At 43.4% G+C, this 26,342-nt stretch overlaps 1 protein-coding gene and 1 long non-coding RNA gene across 2 annotated transcripts in view; both read right to left on the bottom strand.

Annotated features, from left to right (window-relative positions):
• The window catches only part of SREBF2 (sterol regulatory element binding transcription factor 2), a 62,349-nt gene that overhangs the window by 16,156 nt on the left and 19,851 nt on the right, over window positions 1-26,342 (bottom strand). The window contains exons 2-11 of the mRNA XM_077169011.1: window positions 15,049-15,459; window positions 13,832-14,013; window positions 12,922-13,068; window positions 11,245-11,466; window positions 10,169-10,283; window positions 9,799-9,980; window positions 7,655-7,847; window positions 6,857-7,038; window positions 4,506-4,782; window positions 3,637-3,806 (exon numbers count right to left, since the gene is read on the bottom strand). Coding sequence (XP_077025126.1) covers window positions 3,637-3,806; window positions 4,506-4,782; window positions 6,857-7,038; window positions 7,655-7,847; window positions 9,799-9,980; window positions 10,169-10,283; window positions 11,245-11,466; window positions 12,922-13,068; window positions 13,832-14,013; window positions 15,049-15,459 — 2,081 coding nt within the window. The remainder of the gene's footprint in view (window positions 1-3,636; window positions 3,807-4,505; window positions 4,783-6,856; window positions 7,039-7,654; window positions 7,848-9,798; window positions 9,981-10,168; window positions 10,284-11,244; window positions 11,467-12,921; window positions 13,069-13,831; window positions 14,014-15,048; window positions 15,460-26,342) is intronic.
• Window positions 15,476-26,342, bottom strand: part of LOC143691054 (uncharacterized) — a 30,202-nt gene continuing 19,335 nt past the window's right edge. Inside the window, exon 3 of the long non-coding RNA XR_013179322.1 lies at window positions 15,476-25,667. This is a non-coding gene — a long non-coding RNA (uncharacterized LOC143691054). The remainder of the gene's footprint in view (window positions 25,668-26,342) is intronic.

Here is a 26,342-nt window from a genome sequence, read left to right as displayed (position 1 = left end):
GGGGAAAGGCAGTCTTTTTATTTTTTAAATTTATTAATTAAAAAATTAAGAAACCAGATAAAATATCAATGTATATAATCAGTAATTCACAGTATCATCACTTAGTTGCATATTCATCATTTCTTAGAACATTTGCATTAATTCAGAAAAAGAAATAAAAAGACAATAGAAAAAGAAATAAAACGAACACAGGAAAGAAAAAAAAAAAGATTATACCTACCATACCCCTTACCCCTTGCTTTCATTGATCACTAGCATTTCAGATTAAATTTATTTTAGCATTTGTTCCCCCTATTATTTACCTTCACTCCATATGCTCTACTCCTCCGCCGACAAGGCAGACAAAAGGAGCACCAGACACACGGGTCCCACAACCACACAGTAACACTGCGACAGCCACATCACCATTCAATCATCCTCAAGAAACATGGCTACTGGAACACAGCTCCACACCCCCAGGCAGTTCCCTCCAGCCTCTCCACCACACCCTGAACAACAAGATGACATCCACCGGATGCACAAGAACAATCTCCAGGATAACCTCTCAACCCTACCTGGAATCCCCCAGCCACGGACACTCTGTCCCACCTCACTCCTCCCCCCCTTGGTCGAGAAGGTTCCCTCAATCCCCCGATGCCAAGTCCCAGCTCATTCCAGGGTTCCTCTCAATCCCTTGATGCTGAGTCCCAGCTCACTCCAGGATCTCTGTCCCACAGTGCCAGGAAGGTCCACACCCCTGGGAGCCATGCCCCACGCAGAGAGGGGGAGGGTGGTGAGACTGCTCATTATGTTGGCTGGAGAGAGGCCACATCCGAGCAACAAAAGAGGCTCTCCTGGGGGCAACTCCCAGGCCTAAGTTTTAAGTAGACTTGACCTATCTCCTGTGGGGCCAAGTCTCACATGAACAAACCCCAAGACTGGGGGCTCAGCCCACAGCCCTGGCTGTCCACACTGCCCAAGAGAATATCAAGAATTCAACTTGGGGAAGCCGAATTTCTCCCCGCTCTCACCATTCCCCAAAGGGGGCTCCGCAGAAAGGCAGTCTTTTTAATAACACGTTCTGGGTTAGATGAATACCCACGTATTCATCTAACTACCAATTCCAGGTAGATTATAGAGCTATATGTGGAAAGTAAGAAAAGAAAGCTTCCAGCAGACAACATAGGAGAATATTTTCATGACTTTGAGGTTAATATTTACTAAAAAAGATATAAACTTTCTAACTGTAAAGGAAAAGACTAAACATTGTAAAAGGAGAGAAAAGGCAAGCCACAAGAGTGAGAAGATATTTGAAAAGGATCATATCTGGAACATATAAAGAACTCCTGCAAATTAATAAAAAGATGGACACAACAAATAAAAAAAATAGCTACCAGACTAGGATAGGTTTTATATAGTCACAAAAAAGACTATCCAAATGGCAAAAAAAATGTTTGAAAAGGTGCTCAATATCATTTATCGTCAGGGAAATACAAATCAAATCTATAACAAGATACCTCCAGAATGGCTTAAAGAAAAAGATAAAGGACATGCTCATGAGCTGGTAACATGGAACAACTGGGTGCTTACAGACTGCGGATGGACCGGAATCTGGTACAACCACTTTGGAAAGCAGGCAGTAATTACTAACGCTGATGATACACAGAGCCTGTGACCCAGGAATGCCATTCCTAGATATTTATTCTGTAGAACAGTCATATATCCACTGAAAGACACTTAGAGGAATGTTCACAGGAGCACCAGGCATAAGAACCCCAAATAGGAGAGGACTCAAAAGTCCACTTAGAACAGTCCAGTCATTCAATGTTCTACCATAAAGCAATAAGAATGAATGATCTAGGACCATATGCAACATAAATGAGTATTAAACATAAGATCGAGCAAAGGAAATCAAACACAAATGAGTGCATGCTGTATAATTCTCATACAAAGTTTAATTAGAGGCAGAACATCTGAGGTGGTTGGGGGTGGTGGGAGCACAGTTTATTTTGACTGGGAGGGGCTTAAGGGAGGATTCTGGGGTTTTGGTCGTATTCTCTTCCTTAAGCCACCTGCTGGTTATATGGGTGTGTTCACTTTGTGAAAATTCATGGAGCTGTATATTTATGAGTTGTGTACTTTTCTGTATGCATATTATATGTCAACAAAAAGTTTACAGAAATAATAAACAGGTCAATGAATCTATGGTAACAGAATTCAAAATAGTGGTCACCTTTGTGGGGATGGGGGAGGGACTGAATGGAGGAGGTCTAAGAGGCTTCTGGGGGAACCTTCTGATCTACTTTTTGATCTGGGTGGTTGTTACATGAGTGGGTTCACTTGTGAAAATTCATTAAATTCTAAGTTATGATGTGTGTTTTTCTGTATATATGTTGTAATTGTATTCCAGTAAAACTTTTAAAAGCACTTTTTGGAGACATAGAAGCTAACAATGTGACAATACCGGCCCCAGAGCACTAGGACAAACAGAGCTGAATAGAGGAGAGGGCTGGCTAATGACCCCTCTCTCAGCCTAGCTACTCCTTCTCCGGAAAGCCCACCTTGACATTCTCCTGGAGTGGATCGGGAGCCCAGTGTGCTCTCAAGACAGCCAGACTGGCCCTCCTTAGCCTTCATCCTATGTTCTGAAGGCCTAGTCCTGGTCTGGATGCCCTGCCAGACTGTACACTCCCCAAGGGCATGAAGGCTGTTCTGTTCACCACTGCATTTCCACTCCAGGAAGGAGTGGCCTGTAGTAGGTACTCAGACCACTACAGTACCTACTTTAAAGAATCAAGAAATCAATATCTTATGTAGGGTCAGGGAAACAAGAGTCTGGAGAGAGAAAGCATCCTGGGCTGTGCAATGCCTCTTGTCACCTAGGACTCTTGTGACACATTTCAGAAAACATATACCAGTGTCAGGATAGGGTACAGTGCTGAGCTCTTCGTCATTCTCAACTCATCATTGCCAATACTGAGCTAAAGCAACTGAAGCTGTTATGAACACATCTGATGGATTTAGCAGCCTACCCAAAGTGGGAGCTGAATTAAACATGCCCATCTCTGCTGGAGTAAGAGAAAGCCTGGCATCAGCGATGCAGTGAACTAGTTGACAACAACTGTGGATTACCCAACTGTGACTTCCCTGGGCTGGGGCTCTGTACCAGGCCCATCAGAGGTGCTTGATAACCATAGTTCTTTCCCTCATCTGACCTAACCTCCTTGCAGGCATGCAGTTTTTGTCAATTTCTGGATCCACAGGGCTTTGATCAATGCACGGTACCCAACACAAGGTCCCAAATAGGCACCTTTTGGATGAATAAAGAACCAGGAGATACAATCAGAAGATTCCAAGAATTTTTACCACCACTTGAAGAGCAGAAGAGTTGCCAATTAACCCTCAGGATGGGCTACTCTGTATTACTGAACCAATCTTACCTCGGGGCACTGAACTGTCCTACTCAGAAGTCCACTAGCTTATAAAGGGCACACAGGGAGGAACTCGGTCTGCACTGTTCACAGTAGCACGTGAGCGACTGAATGAATGTCCACCCCCTAAGTCAGCACACGAGGGCAGGATCCCTGCCTCTGTTTTTGCATCCTTAGCAAGTGATGGGGCAAGTGCTCTTTGCAGAAGTGAACTAAGGGTACTCACCGCCAGGAAGCCTAGCTTGCCTCCACAGCGTGTCTTGAGTCCCATAGCAGCAGTCAGATGGATCTCAACCAGTGTGCTTGGCGGGATTTTCTCCTCTGCACATTCAGCCAGGTTCACAGCACACAAAGCCATGTGCACATCTGAACAGGCAGATCCTGCGGGAAGCTTCCCTGTGACAAGCAGAAACAGACACTCTTGTTGAGATTCCCCAAGCAGAACTCTTTCATGTTTTTTTTCCTCCTAGTCAACCAGAGTAACAGAACCAAAGGAGAAAGGGCATGAGCTCTGTCGTCAGATGGTCCGGCAGGGGTAGGGGATGGGTGGGATTCAAGCTCTGGGCAATACTAGATGTGTGTTCCTTTCTACTTTGCAGGGCTGTTGGGGACAGGGAAAAATGCTTGCCAGGTATCTGGCACATGGCACACGGCTTCCCCATATAAGTGGGAGGATCCTTGTACAGATTCAGGCACACATGTTGCTGACTAATTGCCTTTCTATTAGATCAGGAGTTTGTTAAATTGAATATATCATCACATTTCACTGAATTTAAGATGCCAACAGTTTGAAATCTCACCATTAATTTAAGTACCAGTTGGCAGAGAACAGTGCCAACTAACCCACGACATACCATCGTCCACAGGACACATCCCAAATATAGGCATGCCCCTGTGAGAGCATATGTATCTTGGAAGTGATGAGCCAGCACAGCAAGCCACTCTACAGTTGGGGGTGCCAACAATAGGCCTGCCTGACCCTTCTGCAAGAAAAGTTTGAAAAGGGCTTCCACTGGGGCAGGAAACTAGTAAGCCAGCCTGAAGTGCAGAGATGGAGCAGAGCTACTTCTGGCCATGTGGTGGCCATCCTCTCACCTGTGACATGTAGCTGGTGTAGCCTGTGATAGGCCAGGGCTGCATCCCGCGCACTGGCCTTCGCTTCGTCCTCAAAGCCTGCCACAGTGGCCAGGGTGGCCTGCCGGTGCTGGAAGACCTTCTTGAGTAGCCATCGTACCAGGCGCAGCTTTTGCAGACTGTAGCGGATCACATTCCAGGAGAGGCTGCAGGCCAAGTCCAGGCGGGAGGTGGGCAGTGCCCGGCCCAGCACTGAGAGGCAGGTTTGTAGGTTGGCAGCAGCTGCCGCAAAATCCCCCTAAATGGCAGTAAGAGGGTATAAGGGTCACTGGCTTTGCTATGGCTTTTTAATAAAAACTTTTACTCTTTTTTCTCCCCTGAAAGTCAGAGTAACACATATTCATTGCAAAAAATCTGAAAACTTTCAGAAAACTACAAAAAAGAGAACCCACCTGTAATTTCATCCCCCAGAAAGAATCACTGCTGACATTTTAGTTTATTTCCTCTCAACCTTTTCACTAAGTTGAGATTGCACAGTGTTCTATCTTTGAGTAAAAACTATTCAGTTTCCCAGAGTTGCTTTTATACAGTAAATGATAGCACAGAAGATGAACCGTGTGAACTTTTAGGTTCTCAAAGTATCCCTGGAGACCAGTGGCATTAATATTACCTGGGAATTTGTTAAAAATGCGAACACTCAGGTCAGAACCTACTGAATCAGAACCTCTGGGGCTGAGGCCCTCTGGGCAGTTCTGATGCCTGCTATAGTCCAAGAATCAGGGTTTAGGCAAATTTATGGCTTAACCTGGAGAGGGTTCTCTATGGTGCTTAGAATGTTGAACATGTCTCTCTTTTTCTCTCTCAATGAGTGCTAGAACACTCAGGCTATATGGTCCCAGGAAACAAAATCCCCCCCACCTTTGTACCATCATGTAGTGGGTAAACACGTGTGCTTTGCTTCCTACACCATTGTAGGAGCTGACAGAGAAAAGTGGGTGACAATGCTCTGAGAGAAGCAATCTCTAAGGTGAGGGAGCATTTACCACTTGCGTTTACAAACTCAAAGGAGACAGGCCTTGCCTGTCTTCTTCCCTGATTTCTCATCCATGCCTCTGTCATGAAGGTTGGCTCTTTCCCCAGGCTCAGACTTTGGCTCCTGTCCCTTCTGGCTCACCAATCAAATCTCCTCAAGCATCCTTTCCCTGAAGATGTGCAGCTCCCAAAATACTCTGATCCTGTCCCTCCCTGGCTCCCACGGCCTGCCTCCAGGCTGCTTTTCACTCTGCAGGGAGGGCCCTCTCTCAGCACTTCAAAACAACATGGCCTTCGCTGTCTTTTGAGTCAATGTCATTGTCACTTTCCTTCCACTTCACATCTCAAATTGTCCTTAATCTGTATCTTTCCTTTTATTTCCACATCCTTGCCCTCACCTGGTCTATTTCAAGAGCCCCCTAATTGGTTTCTGTATATTTCATTCCTCCACCTCCAATCCATCCATTATATAATTACCAGAAAGACATCTGTAAAATACCAACCTGAACTTGCTCTAGTATGCACATCTTGGGATGCTATTCTCTAACAGCCATGGGCTCAGCCCCCAACAATTACATCCATATTCCAGGGTCTGGCCATGTGGACTGACCCCAGCTGGCCAACAGATTTTCTCTCTTGTGGGCATCATGGCTTGAAGAAGGGAGGGAAGGCCCATGGTTTTGTGGTCCTGAGGAGCTACTATGGTTCTTGTTTGTCCTAAGACTTAGAAGTTCTTTCAATGTTGCAAAGTTGTCCCAGATTTCAAAAGGAATTTTTCAGCCAATTCACCTGCTCAAAAACTTTCTCTGGTTCTCTAGAGAATTGGGAATAATGCTTAAAATCAGTTACTACTCTAAGCCTTCTCCAATTTGAGCCCTGGCTACCCTACCTGCCTCAGGCCTTCATTTCTGCTGACATATCCTACCCTCCAGACACACCCATTCACTTGCTGGTCCCAAATAGCCCTATCTATCTTGTCATTCTCTCTGCTTAGAAGGTCCTTCTGCCATGACCCCATGCAGTTCTTCCTGCCCTTTATAGGACTGTTCAAGTGCCAACTTCCCTCAGCCAGAGTTCATCTCTCCTGCCCCAAACTACCAAAGCCCTTCAGTCTTCATCTTTCAGACTTGGACTGTAGATCATCTGCGTCCATGGAGCCCTTTACGTGTAGGTGCACTGCTCCTCCACTGCTCCGGGACTCTCGAGGGCACGGTCCCTTCCTCCTCTTGGCCACTGCCAGCACCTACCACAGGACTCTCTACTGCAAGTATTCAATACAAGTTGCTGAGTTATTGGGCCAAACCTGAGGGAGGAGGGATAAGGCGGATGTCAGAACTTACCCTAGCGAGGTCCAGGTCTGCCTGCTTCCGATGTCTCCAGAAGGTAACTGAGGAGCGAGAGTGTGGCCGGATCACTGGCTCCCCGTGGACCAGTAGCTTCACAAACACACTCAGGACAATCACACCATTTACCAGCCACAAGAGGAGCGTTGGCATCATCCAGTCAAACCAACCCCCAGAACCTGTAGAGAAGCATCTTGGCTGAGCCCACAAGGAAGGGCCTCTGTGAAGGGCAGCCCCAGGAGATGGCAGGGCAGCTGACTAACCCCAGGATTTTTAAATGAAAGAGCCCTCTCCCTTGTTTTCAGAAGAAAGGACAGGATAACAAGATTACTTCATTTAGTAACAATGCCTAACTGCTTGGGGGTAGGAGTAATATATATGTGTCAACCCACTACAGGCAAACTTGGGAAAATTCTATAGTTTATATAGGAATCCTGTTGCCCTCACTTTTATGCCAGAACAACCCTGTAAGTTAGAGGGTTAGCTAAAGGGGGTTAGGACATTTGTTTCATGACTCAGGTAAAAAAATACCACACTCTCCTTCAAATACACCCTACCCACACCCTCTCACCACCCCTGGGGACTTCCAGCAGGGTAAATTCCTGATTTGCTTTGCTCTTTCTGACTGAACTTGGGTTTGCCTTATTACTTCCAAAACGTAACCTATGCCAATCCCTGTCAGAAGCAAGCAAGTTGGGGCTACTACAAAAGCCCCGTTGAGGCTTGGTCCGTTTTGCACACAGAGTCTTCACCTGCCACACTAGTCCAACCATGCCCAGGTAGCCCTCTACTTACCTGACTCGAATGACAGCATGCTGCGACCAGAGGCTGAGTGTGGGTGCTGGTCAGGGTCCTGGGTCTTTCCCCACTGCAGCAGGGAAGTCAGCGGGTTAAAGGAGAGACCCAGGAAAGTGAGGACACACAGCAGAATTCGTGAGCGGTCCACCATGCCCAGGGCTACAGGAGGAGAGTCTGGTTCATCTTTGACCTTCAAAACAGTTCCATGATGTCAGAATGAATACTGCATGGGTTTTTATAGCATTGAACTTTTATACACATTAAGAAACAGACATTCTTGATGATGATTGAACAATGATATAGCTTTCACAATGAGACTCTGTGAATGTGAAAACCTTATGTCTGATGCTCCCTTTAGCTACTATATCAACAGAAGAGTAGAACATATGGAATAAAAATAAATAATAGGGGAAACAAATGTTAAAATAAATTCAGTTTGAAATAGTGGTAACTGAAAGCGAGGGGTAAGGGGTATGGTGTGTATAGTCTTTTTTTTTCTCTATTATCATTTTATTTCTTTTTCTGTTGTCTTTTTATTTCTTTTTCTAAATCAATGCAAATGTACTAAGAAATGATGAATATGCAACTATGTGATGATACTAGGAATTACTGATTGTATATGTAGAATGGAATGATACCTAAATGTTTTGTTTGTTAATTTTTTTAATTAATAAAAAAAGTTAAAAAAAAAAAAAAAGGAACAGACAGTGATATTTAAATTCAAGACCATACAGTCAGAAAGGAATAAAGCAAGAAGAAACCAAGAGGTCCACAATTCCTAAAGAGCTGCTCAAACTTGGAAGCATTCACCCTCTTGCTGCTAAGCCCACATGTTCTAAAAACCAAAGGTAGAAGAGTTTTCCTTTTAAAAAAGAGCTCTATGACAAAAGAGAACACGTGCATGATTCTGCTTCTATGAAATTCCATAGTAGGCTAAACTAATCTAAAGTGACAGAGAACAGAGCAGCGGTTGCTTGAGACTGGAGAGGGGAGTATGGACCATCTCCAAAAGTGCACAAAAGAGATTTTGGAATGATGGAAACGTCTTACATCTTAATTGTAGTGATAGTTACATAGATGTATTCACTGCTCAAAACTCTGTGCATTTGAAAGAGGAATATTTTATTGCATATAAATTATACCTAGGTAAAGCTGATTAAAGACCATAATTTAGCACAGATCTACCTAAAGGGGTCTGCTTGTTCCAAAAACATAACTTTACTTCTTTTTCTCCCCATTTTATAAAGGGATACTTGGAGGTAGAGGGCCCACTGCATGGGGAGCCCACAGCTAGCAAGGGAGAAGGTTGGATCCAAGTCCTTCCTGAGATCCAAGGTGTATCTACCGTACTACTTACCTTTTTCAATATATTAAAACCATTTGCAAATTTATTCTGGTGATTCAGAAGCCTAGCTAACTCAACTTACATGTCATATGGCCTATTTTACCAAATATAGAGTCACATTTACAAAATATTTTAAAAATAGAGCTCCTTAGTAAAATTAAGGACATGACTACAATAAACAATTTGGTCAAAAACATATGCTGGAAGGGAACTTTGAGCTTTTGGAGTCAGAAACTGCCAGTGTCAAAAAACAGTACAGAACTCACTGGTCTCTATGGGCTCCCCAAAAGATCATTAGGCTGAGTCTCTTTTAACTAACTACATTAAACCACAATTGCCAGGGGCTTTCGTTGACTATAAAGGACTCTTGGTTTGAATGCTATCTGTTAGACTGCAAATTGAAATCCTTTCCAGAAAGAGGATCCAGAGACTGCCTTGTCCTAAAACAAATGGATCAACCTTATGAAGTAGTCTCGCTGGGCCCATTATGGGGAGAAGGAAGTAATGAGGCGCTTCCAGGAGCTCCTGGTGCCCAAGAGCTGCTGCATGTTCCCATTCTGAATATGGCACTTTTTCGTCTCTGATGGGCCCTTTCAGCAAGAACCAGTTAAACCTGAGGGACTCAGGTTTCGCTCTCTACCTCCTGCCTCCCTCATTCTCCAGGACCTACCCATTTCACAAAATTCCTGTTTCTCTCCAGCAAGTCCTCTGAACATTTGACCTGGCCCTGTCTTTGGCTTCCCCACTGTTTTTTATTTTATTTTTTAATCTGAGGTGGAATTTTAAATACCCATACCTTTGCATCATCCAACAGAGGGCTTCCTGGTTCTGAGTCGATGGAGTAGGGGGAGAAGCCAGCCTGGGACCCTGAGTCAGAGGCTGGGGGTGACATCAGGAGGACGTTCTGATTAAAGTCATCAATCTTCAGGTCCACATCACTGTCCACCAGGCTGCCCAGGTCGATGCCCTTCAGGAGTTCTGCAAAGACCCACTTGGTAAGTGTTTGCTTATACACAGCCACGCCTGGGCCAGGCCATCCTGTGGCCTCTGCTCTGCTTCAGCCCTGCAGACCCCTCGCATACACCAGTGAGCCCTCTTCAGCACCTGGCACAGGGATCTGTCCATAACCCAGGGTCTGACAACCCCTTTCTCTAAGGGACACTCACTGTTTTTCTGATTTGCAAGTTTCAGCACCATGTTCTCCTGGCGCAGCTTATGATTGACCTGCTGTAAATATTTGATGTAATCAATGGCTTTCCTCAGAACGCCAGACTTGTGCATCTGGGAAGGAAGACAGGTAAAAACCACAGTGAGACCAGTGTAGTTGTCCAACAGTAAACCAAACTGTAGGGCAGGATGGTGAGGACTGAGAATGTAGCTCTGGGGGTGGCAGATGCCAGGTTTGGATTCTGGCTCCACCACTGATTAGCTGGGCTACCCAGGATGACTTCCTTGATATCTCTGACCCTCTCCTCCTCCTCAACATGGGATTAATAAGAGTATGTGAATGAAAGGCTTGCAAGGAGGGCTAAAATGAGGTAACACAGGTAGAGCTTACCCCAAGCTTGATACACAGTGACAGTCAATAAATACATATTAACTATTATACCTGCTGCTTATGACAGTCCTATCTCCAAAACAAACTTAAAGCAAATGACCAAAAAAACAGAGCATTCTCGGATGGTTACCTTAATTAAAGGTAATTCTAATTTTTTTTTTGTAGGCTACAAGGAAAACAAATTTTTTTCTTTCAAAATAAGGGTGAAGGCAAACAAACAGTAGGTAAAAATCTCCTATTTGCCAGGAGAAACACTCAATGAAATACCACAATATGTGGGAAATAAATTTTCTCTATTTGCTCTTTGCCAAAGAACCAATCTTCATTTTTGATCTCCCTTCCCTAAAAGGTAAATCTATGTCAGCAATGCCATCAGCTGACTCCAAGGTAGACACAGCCCTGCACTTGGCCCCGGTGAGTGGGTATCTCTCAGTGCCTGTCACCCTGGGGTCCATGATCACTGTAGAGCAGTCAAAGGTCCAGGAGGGCCACAGCCTTTCCAACCCTCATCTTGGTCAGCACTGCATAATCCTAATAAGCACTGAGAAGCTTTGCACCTATCAAGCATTCTTGCGTTCACTCAATTAGGGCCTTGAACTGTGTACTATCTTCCCAATCCCCCTTGGTAAAGACAGGTAGAGGGGAGATGGTGGGGCACGAAGTACCATTTTGCCTGGCACCTACCTTGGCATCCGTCCCCATGACCAAATCCTTCAACTCGATGATTTTGTCATTGATGGAGGAGCGATACCGCTTCTCAATGATGTTGTGTGTTGTCCGCCTTTCGCCTTCTTTTGGGGGCTCTAGCTGCTTGACTCCTCCAGGCACCTGCTTAATGGGCACCTTCTCCTGCCCCATCATAACAGGCATTGTGGTCAGAATCGTCCCATTGCTGCCCACCAGAGTCTAGAATAGGCACAGACACAGCGGCAGGATTACACCTTTGCCTCCTCACAACCCAAACCTGCTCACCCTGGCCTTCGGCATCACCTGGCCAGGCTTCAGGCCTGGGTTCCTCAGCCTCAGAAGGCAGGTGCCTCAGCCACTGCCTTCCCCTTTCAGAATCACTATCAATGAATTACACCCCAATAGGGTCAATATCTAAGTAAGCCCTACTTTGATTGAGGGGTGCCAGAACCAAGGCCTATGGTTTCCACTTCGCTGTCAAACCATTCCCCACCTCTTGCCCACATGTAGCACACTGCACAGGGACGGCACCAGGAAAAACTTTTTCCTCGTACATGACCCATTCTCCCCTTTCAGATGACAATTAAGGGACACTTGCTAATACAGTTTGGCCACCAAAATGCTCAAGGGCAGAAATGACTCTCTCAATCAGGGCAATTTTAATTAATAAATCTAGTAAACATTCTTCCCTTAACTCTGCTCTCTCCTCTTTTTGTTTCTATTTTTACAAATTTAAGTTTTGTTTTCTCTACTAAATGACCTCAATAGCCAATGACCGATAAACAAAAGGTTGTTCAACATCACCAGTATTATCAAAAAGTAATTTGTATATAATAAAAATATATAACCCTTAAGGGCACAGCTTGATGAATTTTTACTTATGTATACGACAGTGTAACCACCCAGACCAAGATCTAGATGATTTCCATTCCCTCAAAAAGTTCCCTCATATTCCTAAACAGTCAATACTGCCCCCCTGGCTCCCCACCCCCAACCCCTGGAATCACTGCTCTGACCCTCTGTCATTATAGCTCAGTTTCGCCTCTCCTAGAACTTTAAAGAAATAGATCCATTAGTATGAACTTCTGTGATAAGCTTCTTTTGCTCAACAAACTATTTCAGAGGTTATCTATATTGTTGTCATTATCAGTAGTTCTTTCCTTATTGTTGTGCATGATTTTACTGAATTGACATATATTTTATTTATCTGTCTTGTTATTAATAAATACTTGGGTTGTTTCCAGTTTTTGGCTTTTATGAATAAAAATTCATAATTTTGAATTTTAAACTCCTTTTATCCTACCAGACTTTTTGCCACAGGAGACTGAAAGTGGTAGAGACCCCACAACATTTCCCTCCCCCATGGAGCCCCTCCATCAGTAGGACCAAAGAGGCAGATAGCACCGTGTAGAGCTGCTGCACAGAACTCAGATGCCTCTGTTGTTCTCCTCTACCCCTAGTAGACCCCAGAACTACCATGCAATGCACACCGATGGTACTTGAAGGAAAAATAAATTATCTATCTACAAGAGGGGTGACATCTGCAATTTGACTGACACATTCTTTTGAACTGACAACACCTATTAGGTATACAGAAACTCTGTTACCAGTTCTGAGGCCTAACACCTCCAAGAAAAGAGAAAAAAGGAGTGCAGGGAAAAGGCCAGTGCTTACTGGTACTTGAAGAGCGGCTGTCTGGATGGGTGTGGTGAGGGCGGTAAGGGCCGGGTTCTGGACTGCAGCCATGACGGGGCTGCCATCTGTCTTCAGTGTGGTCAGAACAAGGGAATCTGTCTTGATGATCTGAGGCTGTACCAGGACCTGGATGGGGAAGAAAGAAAAGGAAATGGAAAGTAGCATTATTTTTCTACTTTGCATTTATTTCTTACTGTATAGATTCTCCAAGAAAGAACGAGAAGAGATCATTTTCATTAAACTGAGAATCAAAAAATAATATGCAATCCCATAGAAGCCCATTTTCAAGAGCCAGCTATGTTGAATACTGAGGTGAGAGGGAGAAAGAGGGCACAGCTGAAGAGAGTTTTGGGTTTTAAGGCTGAAAGGCTTTGAGGAGAACAATGCCAGTGACCAAGCAGGAGCTGAGCAGGGATGAGTTGGATAGAGGATGGGAGAGAGGTCTGATTTTGAAAAGACACACTTAGAAAAGCCAGGAACATGGCTGAGATGCAAAAATGTTAAACCTGATTTTTTTTTTTAGAAAGATAAATTATAAAGAAGATAATCAGCTGAGAGATTCCATTTTGGTAATTTATTTGTTTTATTCTTAATGTGCTATATGTGTGTCATATCATAGAAGACATCTTTCTCTTTTCTGTGTGTGAATCAGCTAACATTCCCGCACTCCTTGAGTGTATGGAGTATCTGTGTATATTCACAGATGGGATCTCAGCCAGGTCTCTGTACCCAGCTCACTGGTGCATCCTGGGGCCTGGGAGCCCCTACCAGCCGCACAAACTGCTCCCTGCAGAGTCTGGCTGGTCTTTAGTATGTACACCTTATCTTCAACCAAGCACCAATGGACAGCTCTACCCAATGCCTCCCAGAATCCTCTCCAGCCACCTACCGGGACCTGCTGCACCTGGGGTGCAGCAACTGCCTGCACAGTGGCCGGAGCAAGGGTCTGCAGAGTGCCACTGGCCGCCTGTGTCAGCACCCGCTGGGTCTGCACCGCCTGCACCTGCTGCTGGAGGGTGACTGGCTGCACTTGGGAGGACGTCACGAGGCTTTGGACTTGAGGCTGAAGGACTTAGATGAAGAGAAAAAAGCTACGTGGATGGGGAATGCATTCCGTCCCTGTCACTACAGCAATACCTCGAGGACGGCATGCCTCCTAATGACCCCAAGGCCCCACCACTGCTGAAAAAGATGTGCACAGCCATTTACAAGCTGGTCTAGAAAACAAGAACATCCCACAAGGGCTGCATCAATTTCTGAGGGAATGAGTACAAATTATTTCATTACTCTGGGTGCTGGGGTGGAGGTGAGGGAAGCCAGCCAGTAGATGACTGCAGGCAGCAAGGGAGTTAACAGATGTTCAGAGCTAACAGCTCCTTGGGGCTTCATTTCCTCCTATCTTTTCTGGGTAGAACATGTACTCTGGGACGAATGCCTCACTCCCCACCCCTAAACCCTCAAACCTCACTGAAGAATCCTCTCAGACTCTTGGAAATCCAAAGCAATACCCATACGAATCTGGCTCCCCATAGGGTCAGAGGAAACCTGATGAAAAGGCACTGGAGTGCAGCACAACCCATAAAGAGCAAGCCACCTTCAATGATTCATGCACCCTGCACATCCTGAGGACCCACTGGGAGGCCTGCTCCTCAGAAACACAGCACTTAATGTTAAGTTTTAGCAATTAATGTTAAAAGTCTTATTCCTCTCCATATTGGATGCCCAGGAGATGTTTGCTAAATGAGTGGCTCTCAACTATTGGGTGCTCAGAGTTGGCTGCTGTCTCAGCAAAAAGGTGGGCAAGTTTCAAGCACAATTTTATTCAAGCCTCTACCTCCAGTCACCAGGATGGCCTTATGCCTACTCTGCTTGCTGGATTCTTTAGCCAAGTAGCTAGCACAATTGTTATTACGGTATTTCAAGAAGCAGAGTATGCAATGTTCCTGTACCACTATTCTTATTGCTAGCTATCAGAAGCTCATTCAGACAGAAGCAAACTGATACCATCTCAAAAGGAAGAACCATTTTCAGTATACCTCCTGCCTGCAAACTGGCACATAACCTTTTCACCCAACCAATCACCATCACATCTGACTTCTGAATCACCTTGAAAGCTGGTGGCTGCATTCTGATATATTACAGGTTGCTGGATGATTCTCGTCTGGGGAGCGGTGCTGAACGTCGGGGTGATCATTACCGTCTGCTGTTGCAGCTGAGCTTGTGGTTGAGGCTGCGGTTGGGGACGGGGCTGAAGAACAGGAGTTGCCCTTGGTGGGGTGGGGACGGCGGTGGGGGGCACTTTGACCTGTAGGGCCGGAGCCTGTGGAGAGGAGGCCGAGGAAGAGAAGGAAGGCAATGGGACCTGGCTGAACGACCGCTGCACTGAGGGGTCCACGGCTCCACCACTGCTGCCCCCGCCATTGCTGTTGCCACCGCTGCTGGAAAAGGAGCTACACAGCTGCTCTGAAAACAAGTCAGAGAACTCTCCCACTTGATTGCTGACAAACTGCAGCATCTCTGTGAACACATGAGAAGGAGTAATTTTATTGCTATCCAAAGTATTTACCACCTTTCAAATATGCTCAATACCAAGGCATGAAAATGCAATGGCTTTCCCCAAGACCATGACAGATATGGGTCAGAAAACCCTCACCTCCCCCTCATGTGGGGGTCACCTGGGCCAAGAGATGAACAATCAAGGGACAGAGGACAAGATGTAATTTGTTTGTATGTTCTTTCCCCTCCCCACTCCCACCTCCAGGCTCCTTCTACACACTTTCCTGATTGACTGTTTTCAGTCACACGAGGCACTACCTCTGTACTATGTAGGTACTCCTTTGCGGAGGGTAGTGCTGGTCCCATCTTATAGCTGGGGATACCGAGATCAATCTCAGCATTGCAGGAGCCATGTGGCTTTGGCTCCAAAGTGCTGCAAGACCCTAACTCTCTGGGCCTCTCCAAGATGTGGTAAGCCACAAGGGCATAGTCTTGAATAGGGTAGGGTCACTGATATCAGGGACAATTAAATTGCTGGCTCCCGAGTCATGGATCTTTAGGGGTGGTAAAGATGGAAAGATCATATGTAAAGTCCAGAACAGAGAAATAATTTGACCAAGCTCACACAGCTTCTCAGGCACAGCCAGTACTAGGACAGCTTTCTGCCTCCCACCTTCATGTTCTTCTACTGTACCACACTGCATTGTCAGAAGGTCAGTGCCCAGCAACCAGGCCCTGCCCTGGGTTCTGTACCTTAGTGGGCCCATTTTGGCCCTCCTCTGGCTGTTCCCCTTCCCTGTGAACAAGGAGTCTGTGGCAAGCTTGGGATGCGTCCACCTGCAGACCATGCCCCACTCCTAATCATGCTCTGCGTACCCAGGACCTTGAATTCCCAGCCCAAACAGCCTCAATCCTGCTCCCAGGGCCTGTGAGAGCCTCTTTTCCTGGCCCATCCCCTAAGGGCTTACCAAAACCCACTTCCTCCACTAACAACAATTCATCTCTCATACCTCCTTCTTCTTCATAGGGCTGGTTCCTGTTAGGAGTCTGGGGCCTCAGCTTTGTCCCAGGCACTTTCAAATCTACGGGTCTCTATATGGCCCTCCCTCCTTGTCCTTTCCTCTCCAATATATTCCCAAGAAGCTAGGGGGCATTCCTGAACTGTGGTACACTCCTCTTTAAACTTCTTAGGCACAGGATATTCTGATTTCAGCACCAAGAAAAAGAAAAGAAAAAAGAACCCCCCCATTCCCTCTCTCAAACTTCTAATAAGTGCCCTCCATCCCACCCCAGTCTCTAATGCTGTGAGTGTGTGTGTGTGTGTGTGTGTGTGTGTGTGTGTGTGTGTGTGTGTGTGTGTTGGAGGGAGGGTCCGGAGTCTGAAGAGTGTATTTTGGGCAAGCAGAAAGCATGCTGGGGGTGTCTAGTATGACCTCCATATGGGATAACTAGAGCTTAGCATTTCAGAATCTTAGATATCAATCACTTCAAGCTGCTAGGCAAAACATCACCTCACAAGATTAAATGACTATAAAGTAGTACTATTTTCCAACACCTTGATACATTGTTCTGTCCTCACCCAGCCTGTTGTGTGGGGGAGGGAGAAATGGGCAGATGGCCACAGATACTGTAACTCTTACCAACCAATTCCATTCTCTGTACATGAATAAACTAAGAAATGTGCTCAAACTCAGCACAGAATTTAAACAAAACACAATTCACTGCCAACACGTTCCAAGTACAATGCAAGAGTATAAAAGTATGCTTCTTTTATCTACCTTATCAACAGATGAGTAAAACATATGGAATAAAAATAAATAATAGGGGGAACAAATGTTAAAATAAATTTAAATTGAAATGCTAGTGATCAATGAAAGGGAGGGGTAAGGGATATGGTATGTATGAACCTTTTTCTGTTGTCCTTTTATTTCTCTTTTCTGAATTGATGCAAATGTTCTAAGAAATGATCATGATGATAAATATGCAACTGTGATGATATTGTGAATTACTGATTAGATATGTAGAACGGAATGATCATAAGTTAAGAATGTTTGTGTTTGTTCGCTGTTATATATTTTTTAACTAAAAAATTAAAAAGAGTATAAAAGCTTTAAGAAAATGATTAAGAGAAACCTAATAATTTGTCGAGTCTCCTAGAATTCTCTTGAAATCCCAAATCTCTGAAAAATCAACAGAAGCCTGCTTTTTTGAGCCAAAAGAACATCACTCACTGGCTAATTCAAAATTTTTAATCCATGGAAAGTTAAGGAAGGCAGAAGGCAAGGAGGGGGGGACTTGGGGGCCAGGTACAAATGGTAGGGCGCAGCCTCTGGCACTAAGTGGGTCTGGGTGAGTCCCAGGAGACCCATCTAACCAGCAGTGTTGACAGAGGGGCCAGTATTCTCTGTCTTCAATCCTGTTTCCTTGCCCTTTAGGCTGTCCTGAGAATATTCACTTGGCCTCTCTGTCTCAAGCATTAATGAGATAATTTATGCAAAGTGCTTGGTCCGGGCAGACCCTTGTGAAGGTTCCCACTAGTAGTCCTTCTAGAGCACCCACTATATGGTTCTTCGCTCCTGTCTCACCTCCTTGGGTGCTTTCAAGAACAATTTGGGGAGAGATCAGAGGCTGGGCTTAATGTTACCTGCAGAGGTCACAAAACTTATCTCACAAAGCAAGTTAAGAGTGTGTAGGCACAGTTTTGATAGTTAATCAAATGGTATTTAAGATACTGTTTAATACTTAGAATTCAAGAAACTCTGATATCTGTATTTATAGATACTTTTCCTTCTTTGTTTAATTATAAATTGGTTTATGGAACATATTGTGCAAACAGGCTTTAAGATGATTACTTAGTTTTTTTTCTTTTTAATATGCCTATGGACAAGGTAAGATACCATTTTAGGTGGTTAAGATTTCCATACGTTAATTGTTAAAATATTGTATCTTCATATTTTCCAGAAATAAGGAAACTATTTAGCAACATAGGTCATTACTATAGCAATGCAGATATTTGTAAGAACTTTCTACTTGATATTTTGAGAAATTCACAGTTTTGACAGTTGATCAAATGGTATCTAAGTTAGTTTTTAATACTTAGAATTTAAGAACTTTGCTATCTGAATATGTAGATTTTTCCTTGTTGCCTTAATTTTAAATTGGTTTATGAAACTTACTGTGCAAACACAGGCTTTGTGCAAACAATAACTACATGTACACTTTATTTAAATAAGTCTCTGGTTAAGCTAACTAAGATAACTGTTTTTGGTGGTTCTAAGTGTATTGTTTGTTTTCTTAAATAAAAAATATGCAAAAAAAAAAAAAAAGAGTATGTAGGCAGGTGGAAGGGGATTACTTCAATTAAAACAAAAACAAAAAAGATCCCCCATTCCTCCCACCAAAGCTCCAGCGGGGCCACCTGCAGACAGCCAGGCATACTGGCACGAAGACAAGACCCAGTATTTGAAGGAAGAAGCAATGGGAATAGGCTCTTTGGGCCATTGCTCCAGCAGGGCCTCTGCGGGACCCCACGTGGTCAGCAGCGAAGAGATGGGGAGGTGCCACCAAGTGGAACTAGGCCCAGAGAACTGAGCAGGAAATCCACCCCAGAAGCAGTTTTGCTCTATTACTCCCAGCTACACCAGCTGGGATGGGAGCCTGCTCATGACTCTTTGCTATTCCTTGCTCTAATCATTTGGGTTCAGCACTTAAAGAGGCTCTCATTTCCGCAGAGAGCCAGGAAATACAGAAAAGGGAGGCCTGGGAGAAGGCACAGGTTTTATGGAGCTTTGAAAACAAAGCTTAGGTTCCAGCATGATGAGCTGTGGCCCACAGTGTTGAAGGCCAAAGACAGGCCTCCTAGGAGCTAGGCTGGCCACCCCCATGCCTGCCTTCCTAGGTTCACCTTTCAGGGGTGCTCCTGGCACCCTCCCTCCCCACTCCCGTTTTCAGCAGCTTCTTAAACTAAGGTTTAAGTTGTTTAATAAAGTGGGCTGGATCCCGAGAAACTATACCTGGTTTTGGTCTCTTTAAAAGCAAGCGTCCAAAAAAAAAAAGCAACCTCCCACAAACATCAGAGACTGGTTGTCACCTGTGCATTGCAACCAGCCCGAGTCCCCCCAAAGAGACCCCAAGTTCACACTTACTTTATGGAGCTTGTGACCTGGATGTAATATAAATCATTTGCCTTGCAGTATTTACCTGACAGCAAGGTAACTAAAATTCTGGTCAGATTAATTTTGGTCAGGAATAAAGAATTGGGGTAACTGATTTGTCAAATTGGGTAAGCTTCAAAATTGTACAGTCAGTCAGTAACCCTTTAGTGGGTATCTGTTACCTAGCTCTGTTAGGTGCTGAGAGGACCATTTTATTAAGGTCATTTATTTACGCTTTGTAATATGTACCTTCCATTAGACATTGTTTTAAAGTGTTTCTGTTTTAAAATCATAAAAGCAACATATTCACTACAGAAAACAGTTAAATGAAAAGAACAAACAATAAAAATCATCCAGCAATCTCACCACCCTGAGACACTCATCATGAATATTTTGGTGTGCCCTTCCAAACTTTTTTCCTATACAAGACTTGCCTGCACATGCAAGCACGCTCATGTGTGCAAATGGTTTCACAAAAATGGGATCACACTGAATATGCTGCTTTATTCCCTGCTCCCTTCATTTAATAAAACATGAAGAACATTCAGTGTCAACCTTTGTAGACATAATGTCATCCTTTTTAAGAGTCTCTTGGTATTGACCTCTATCATATCGATGCTCTAGAACTTGTTTCACCAATTTCATCAATTTGACAGGTGGTTGCTTTCAATTTTTCAGCATTATTAACAACTCTTACAAAATCTTGCACAAAAATCTTTTCCCACTTATGTGATTATTTTCTTAAGACAATTCCCTGGAACTCAAATGGCTGGGTCAAAGGATAGGAGTGTGTGCTTTGGAAAGGATACAGCAATTTATGCTTCCACCAGTGTTTCCCCACATCTAACCCACATTTATTTCTGTCAGTCTGAGGTGGAAAAACAATACCTAACTGTTCTGACTTGCATAACTGAATATTAATGAAGTTAAATGTCCTTTTTTCCAATTTTATTGGCCATCTGTATTTTTTCTTTTATAAATGGCCTATTCTTGACCTTTGTCCATTTTTCTATTGGGCTGTGTGTCTCTCTCTTTCCACTAACCTGAAAAATGTATATATGATGTATATTTGTTCTGTTGTATTTGTTTGCAATTATTACGTCTACTTGGTTATTTCTCTCGTAATTTGTTCAGGAAAAAAATAATGGTATCAGGATTGAGCTGCCAGGTATTAGCCTTGCAGCCTGAGGTAAGTTTTACCTTCTAAGCCAGTTTTCTCATCTGCAAAATGTGGCTGACAATTATACCTAACTCATGGGGCTATTTAGAGTGTTCAGGTAGGGGCTACAGTGGGTGCTGGGCACTGAGTATTAGCTAGTGTATAGTATTCATGGGTTTTTTGACAGTTTTGACTTAACTTATTTTGAAGATGCAAATTTGTTCCAATGCAATGGGTATTTTAGGGAAATTCTGAGCATAATATGAACTCACGTTTGCTTACGTACGAGATACCCACTAGAAAATGCAGAAAATTATACCCAGCTGAAACGAGCCATGTAGGAATACACAAAATGCACACATACACATCTCAAACATCCATCAGCTTTGTCAGGTCACTGAGTATGTGCTGAACCACACCATCCATATACGGGGTTACAACTTCCCACCCAACTTTTAACCACCTTCCTTCCATCCACTCATAAGCTCCAACATTCTGACATCCAACTACACAAGCAAATCCCAGGTCTTTTTCAAGGTAAAGTGCCATATTGATTGTTGCATTTATATATTTCTTAACCACAACATCTGTACAGTTGTGTTACTGCTTTATTAGATTCTTTTTTATTTTCTGGGAAATATGTCTTTATTCCCATCTTTCTTTGTCACCAATGAAATTTTTGTGTATAGTAATCCTAACCTAACACTCATATTATGATTTTTATTGCTCAATTTTGCAGGACACAGTGATTTTTTTTTAGGAATGCGATATGTTGCATTAGGGCAGAACTATAAAAATTGTAATAGTGCATAGTGAAATTCCACGGTTTTTGTGTAATACTTAAAAAGTTCCTCATCCCCAAGATAAGAACTTTCTTCATTTATATTTTGCTTGTTTTTATTTTTCACATTAGATCCACCCAACATGCAGAAGAACACAGAAATAAGCAGGTGTCTGATGTGTGTGGACAGTGACAAATGAGACAGAAACTCAAGAAGGAAACCACTGAGGCAGGTAAATCCAGGATCTAATTTCCAGCAAGTATTCTTTTTGAGTATATAGAAATGTTTCAAGCTGTTGTCCTATCCCTCCTCCTAGGATTTTTTTTCCCAGTAATTACAAATAAAATAAAATGTAAACCAGTAACCAGTATTAAACCTGAGAGTCAACTGTAAGTGAACTTTTCCTCTCCACCATTCTCTCTGTGATCACCATGCTTTCTCTAAGACCTAAACTATCAGTTACTCCCACTCAAGTCACCTAGAGTAGCACTTAAGGAGCTGGGCTCTTTCAACCACACCCTTCATAGCAGCAGCATGAAGTGCAACGTAGGGAACACGGCGACAGTTCTAACAGGCAAATTGGTGTCTGAAATCCCTCCAGTCAAATGCCAGGAGGCCAGATGTTGACCAGGTAAGAAGGCTGAGCACAGAGACAGCATCTGTGCTTCAACGGGATTCTGGGCCAGAGGTCTGGAGAAATTGATGAACAACACAGGATGACAAACCAGTGACTCAGGCATCCTACATTTTAAGTGAGGGATCAGAAATCTCTTTCACTGGCAAAGGAACCACAAAGAAAAGCAGGGTGGGGAGGTGGGGGTTCTTGAATGTCATGGTTCATCTTTGGGTCTAAGATGTGTTTCCTGTAGACAGCATATAGAAGGATCCTGTTTTTTAATCCATTCTGCCAGTCTATGTCTTTTGATTGGGGAGTTCAATCCACTAACATTTAGTGTTATTACTGTATGGGTAGTACTTTCTTCTACCATTTTGCCTTTTGTATTTTATATGTCATATCTAATTTTCCTTCTTTCTACACTCTTCTCCACACCTCTCTCTTCTGCCTTTTCGTATCTGTCTCTAGTGCTTCCTTTAGTATTTCTTGCAGAGCTGGTCTCTTGGTCACAAATTCTCTCAGCGATTTTTTGTCTGAAAATGTTTTAATTTCTCCCTCATTTTTGAAGGACAATTTTGCTGGGTATAGAATTCTTGGTTGGCAGTTTTTCTCTTTTAGTAGTTTAAATATATCATCCCACTGTTTTCTTGCCTCCATGGTTTCTGCTGAGAAATCTATACATAGTCTTATTGGGTTTCCCTTGAATGTGATGGATTGCTTTTCTCTTGCTGCTTTCAAGATCCTCTCTTTCTCTTTGACTTCTGACATTATGACTAGTAAGTGAATGTCATGGTTCATAACATACACAAATGTGTTATACAGGCATACCTTGGAGATACCATGGGTTTGGTTCTATTCACATAATAAAATGAGTATCACAACAGGGCGGGCCATGGTGGCTCAGTAGGCAGAGTTCTCACCTGCCATGCTGGAGACCCGGGTTCGATTTCCAGTGCCTGCCCATGCAAAAAACCCAACAAAACAAAACACACAAATACAAAAACAGGTATCACAACAAAGTAAATCACACTGTTTTGGTTTTCCAGTGCATATAAAAGTTATGTTCATACTAAACTGTAGTCTAGCAAGTGTGCTATGGCATTATGTCTAAAAAAATTTACATACAGGGCGGTATGACAGTGGCTCAGTGGCAGAATTCTCGCCTGCGCATGCCGGAGACCTGGGTTCGGTTCCCAGTGCCTGCCCACGTAAAAAAAAGAAAAATTATGTACAGACCTTAATAAAAATGTGACATAGGACTGGGAAGAAAGGAAGAAATATTAAACTTTCCCATCTGAGGAATTTTTGATATTCTCACAAGCAGTGGGGACAACCAATTCAATATGCTGAGCTCTCAATCTTGGGGTTTGCCCCTGTGAAACTTATTCCTGCAAAGGAGAAGCTAAGCCTACTTACAATTATGCCTACGAGTCACCCCCAGAGAACCTCTTTTGTTGCTCAGATGTGGCCTCTCTGTCTAAGCCAAGTGAGCAGGTGAACTCACTGCCCTCCCTGCTACCAGGGACATGGCTCCCAGGATGATCTAGGACCTGGCATCATGGGATTGAGAAAGCCTGCTTGGCCAAAAGGTAGAAGAGAAAAATGAGACAAAATACAGTTTCAGTGGCTGAGAGATTTCAAACAGTCTCAAGAGTTTATTCTGGAGGTTATTCTTTTAGTTTATGGTGTACTGGAAGTGGCTAGAGGAAAGTACCTGAAACTGTTGAACTGTATTCCAGTAGCTCTGATTCTTGAAGACAATTATATAACTAAATAGACTGTACAATGTAACAGTGTGATTGTGAAAACCTTGTGTCTGATGCTCTTTTCATTGAGGGAATGGACAGATGAGTAAAAAATAAGGACAAAAAAATAAATAAATAATGGGGGGGATAAGGGGTGAAAAAAAGTTGGGTAGATTGAATTACCAGTGGTCAATGAGAGGGAGAAGTAAGGGGTATGGGATGCATGAGGTTTTTTCCTCTTTTCTTTATTTCTTTTTCTGTAGTGATGCAAATGTTCTAAAAATGATCATGGTAATGAATACCCAACTATGCGATGATATTGTGAGCCACTGATTGTACACCATGTATGGAATGTTTGCATGTTAAGATTTATCGATAAAAATATTTTTTTTAAATGTTACACAGGACATGAAGTAAGCACATGTTGTTGGAAAAATGGTTGACACTCAGGGTTGCCACAGACCTTCAATTTGTAAGAACAAGGCAGGCCTATATATTTCTTTGTATACATCAAATATTACAAACTAAAATAAAACATTTACAAATTAGTGGGAAAAGAAAGCACAAAGTGAACCCCAAGATCACGCTCAGATGTGTTTGGTCCACTCTGTGTCTAGCTTCCTCACCCCACATGCCCGAGGCTATCAAGGGCAGGCCAAGAGCGTCCGCTGGCCACAAAACCCAGGCTTACCTGTTACAGCATACCTAGGGCCTGAGCTAATGCTCACATAGTTTCAACATGGAGAATGAGTTTTAGTATCACCTTCAACTGCTTTTTCTCCTTTTTACCTCTGCAACAAGTTCACTATATGAATTCCTGCCCTGTCTCTCTCCATGGTATCACAGCTTTATCTCTTCGCTCCAGGGTCATACTCTGTCTTGATTTCAATGGCAGCCTCTCACCCAGTGACAGTCACCTTTGTTGAGCATCTTGTTGGTACAACAGCGTTTTCAAATCAAATCAAATTTCTTAAAAATGAGCTTCAAAGCTCGCTACCAATTGCTCCTTCCTACTCCAAGGGATTTCACTTCCCACCTACCTTAGCTTATCATCCATCCTGGGAAAATTCCCACTCCCTTCTCTGCACATACCATTCGTGCTAGGGGCAACCCTTCTCAGACTGTGCCGGCCATACCTTCTCTCTTCTGTTACCACCTCTTCCTTTCTCCAAATCCTGACTTTACAATGTCCCTTCAAAACTATGTAAAATTAATTACTTTGACCAAGGACTCATCCCACATCAGACCTAGCCATCTTTTAGCTCTTGAACCTAACTGTAATTTTATTTGTTAAGAAAATTTATCCAATACTTGGTTATAAGGCAAAAAGGGTACTGTTAACCCTTTAAAGACATACTACAGCACTATCTAATCTTCCTGCCTACAGGTCACCTGATGCTCTAGGACTTTATTTGACTTTCTATTTACTACTGATTAGGACCCAGATTCTGCAAGGTTAGGTGTTAACCTTGTAGAAAATTGATATGCTGCAACTGCTTTCTGTCTGGTAAAAAAGATAAGATAACCTCAAAGGTTAGGTTTTATTGCCTGATATTAACCCATTTTGTATCTAAATGTGCAGCCTCATTCCTGCATTCTTTTTCTATTGATTCAGATTTGTCATCCTGCCAGTTTCCTCATTGACGTCAAATAAATCTTTGAAGTGTGTTGATGATATATCAGCATAAGAGAATGCTTTTGACTTGCTGAAATTTTTATTTTGCCACTTATACTTTCAAATGCTTTTCTTATGTCTTGTGCTCCACAAAATGCCTTGTGCTGGTTTGAAAGGATATATGCCCCCTAAGAAAGCCATGTTTTAATATAAATCTCATTACTTAAAGGTAGAATAATCCCTACTCAGTACTGTATATTTGAAACTGTAATGAGATCATCTCCCTAGTTGATGTGATTTAGTTAAGAACGGTTGTTAAACTGGATTAGGGGATGACATGTCTCCACCCATCTGAGTGGGTCTTGATTAGTTTTTGAAGACCTATAAAAGAGGAAACATTTTGGAGAGAGAGGTTCAGAGAGAGCAGAACGATGTAGCCATGAGATGCAGAGAGTCCACGAGCCAGCAACCTTTGGAGATGAAGAAGGAAAATGCCTCCCGGGGAGCTTCATGAAACCAGAAGCCAGGAGAGTAAGCTAGCAGATGACGCCGTGTCTGCCATGTGCCCTTCCAGCCAAGAGAGAAGCCCTGACTGCATTCGCCATGTGCCCTTCCAGCCGAGAGAGAAGCCCTGACTGCGTTCGCCATGTGCCTTTCCAGATGAGAGAGAAACCCTGAACTTCATCGGCCTTCTTGAACCAAGGTATCTTTCCCCAGATGCCTTTGATTGGACATTTCTATAGACTTGTTTTAATTGGGACATTTTCTCAGCCTTAGATCTGTAAACTAGCAACTCATTAAATTTCCCCTTTTAAAAGCCATTCCATTTCTGG

Source organism: Tamandua tetradactyla, chromosome 7 (assembly GCF_023851605.1).
Source record: "Tamandua tetradactyla isolate mTamTet1 chromosome 7, mTamTet1.pri, whole genome shotgun sequence".
Classification (NCBI taxonomy): Eukaryota; Metazoa; Chordata; class Mammalia; order Pilosa; family Myrmecophagidae; genus Tamandua; species Tamandua tetradactyla.
The sequence above is the reverse complement of the archived record's forward strand: the minus strand, read 5'-3'. Positions and strand labels throughout refer to the sequence as shown.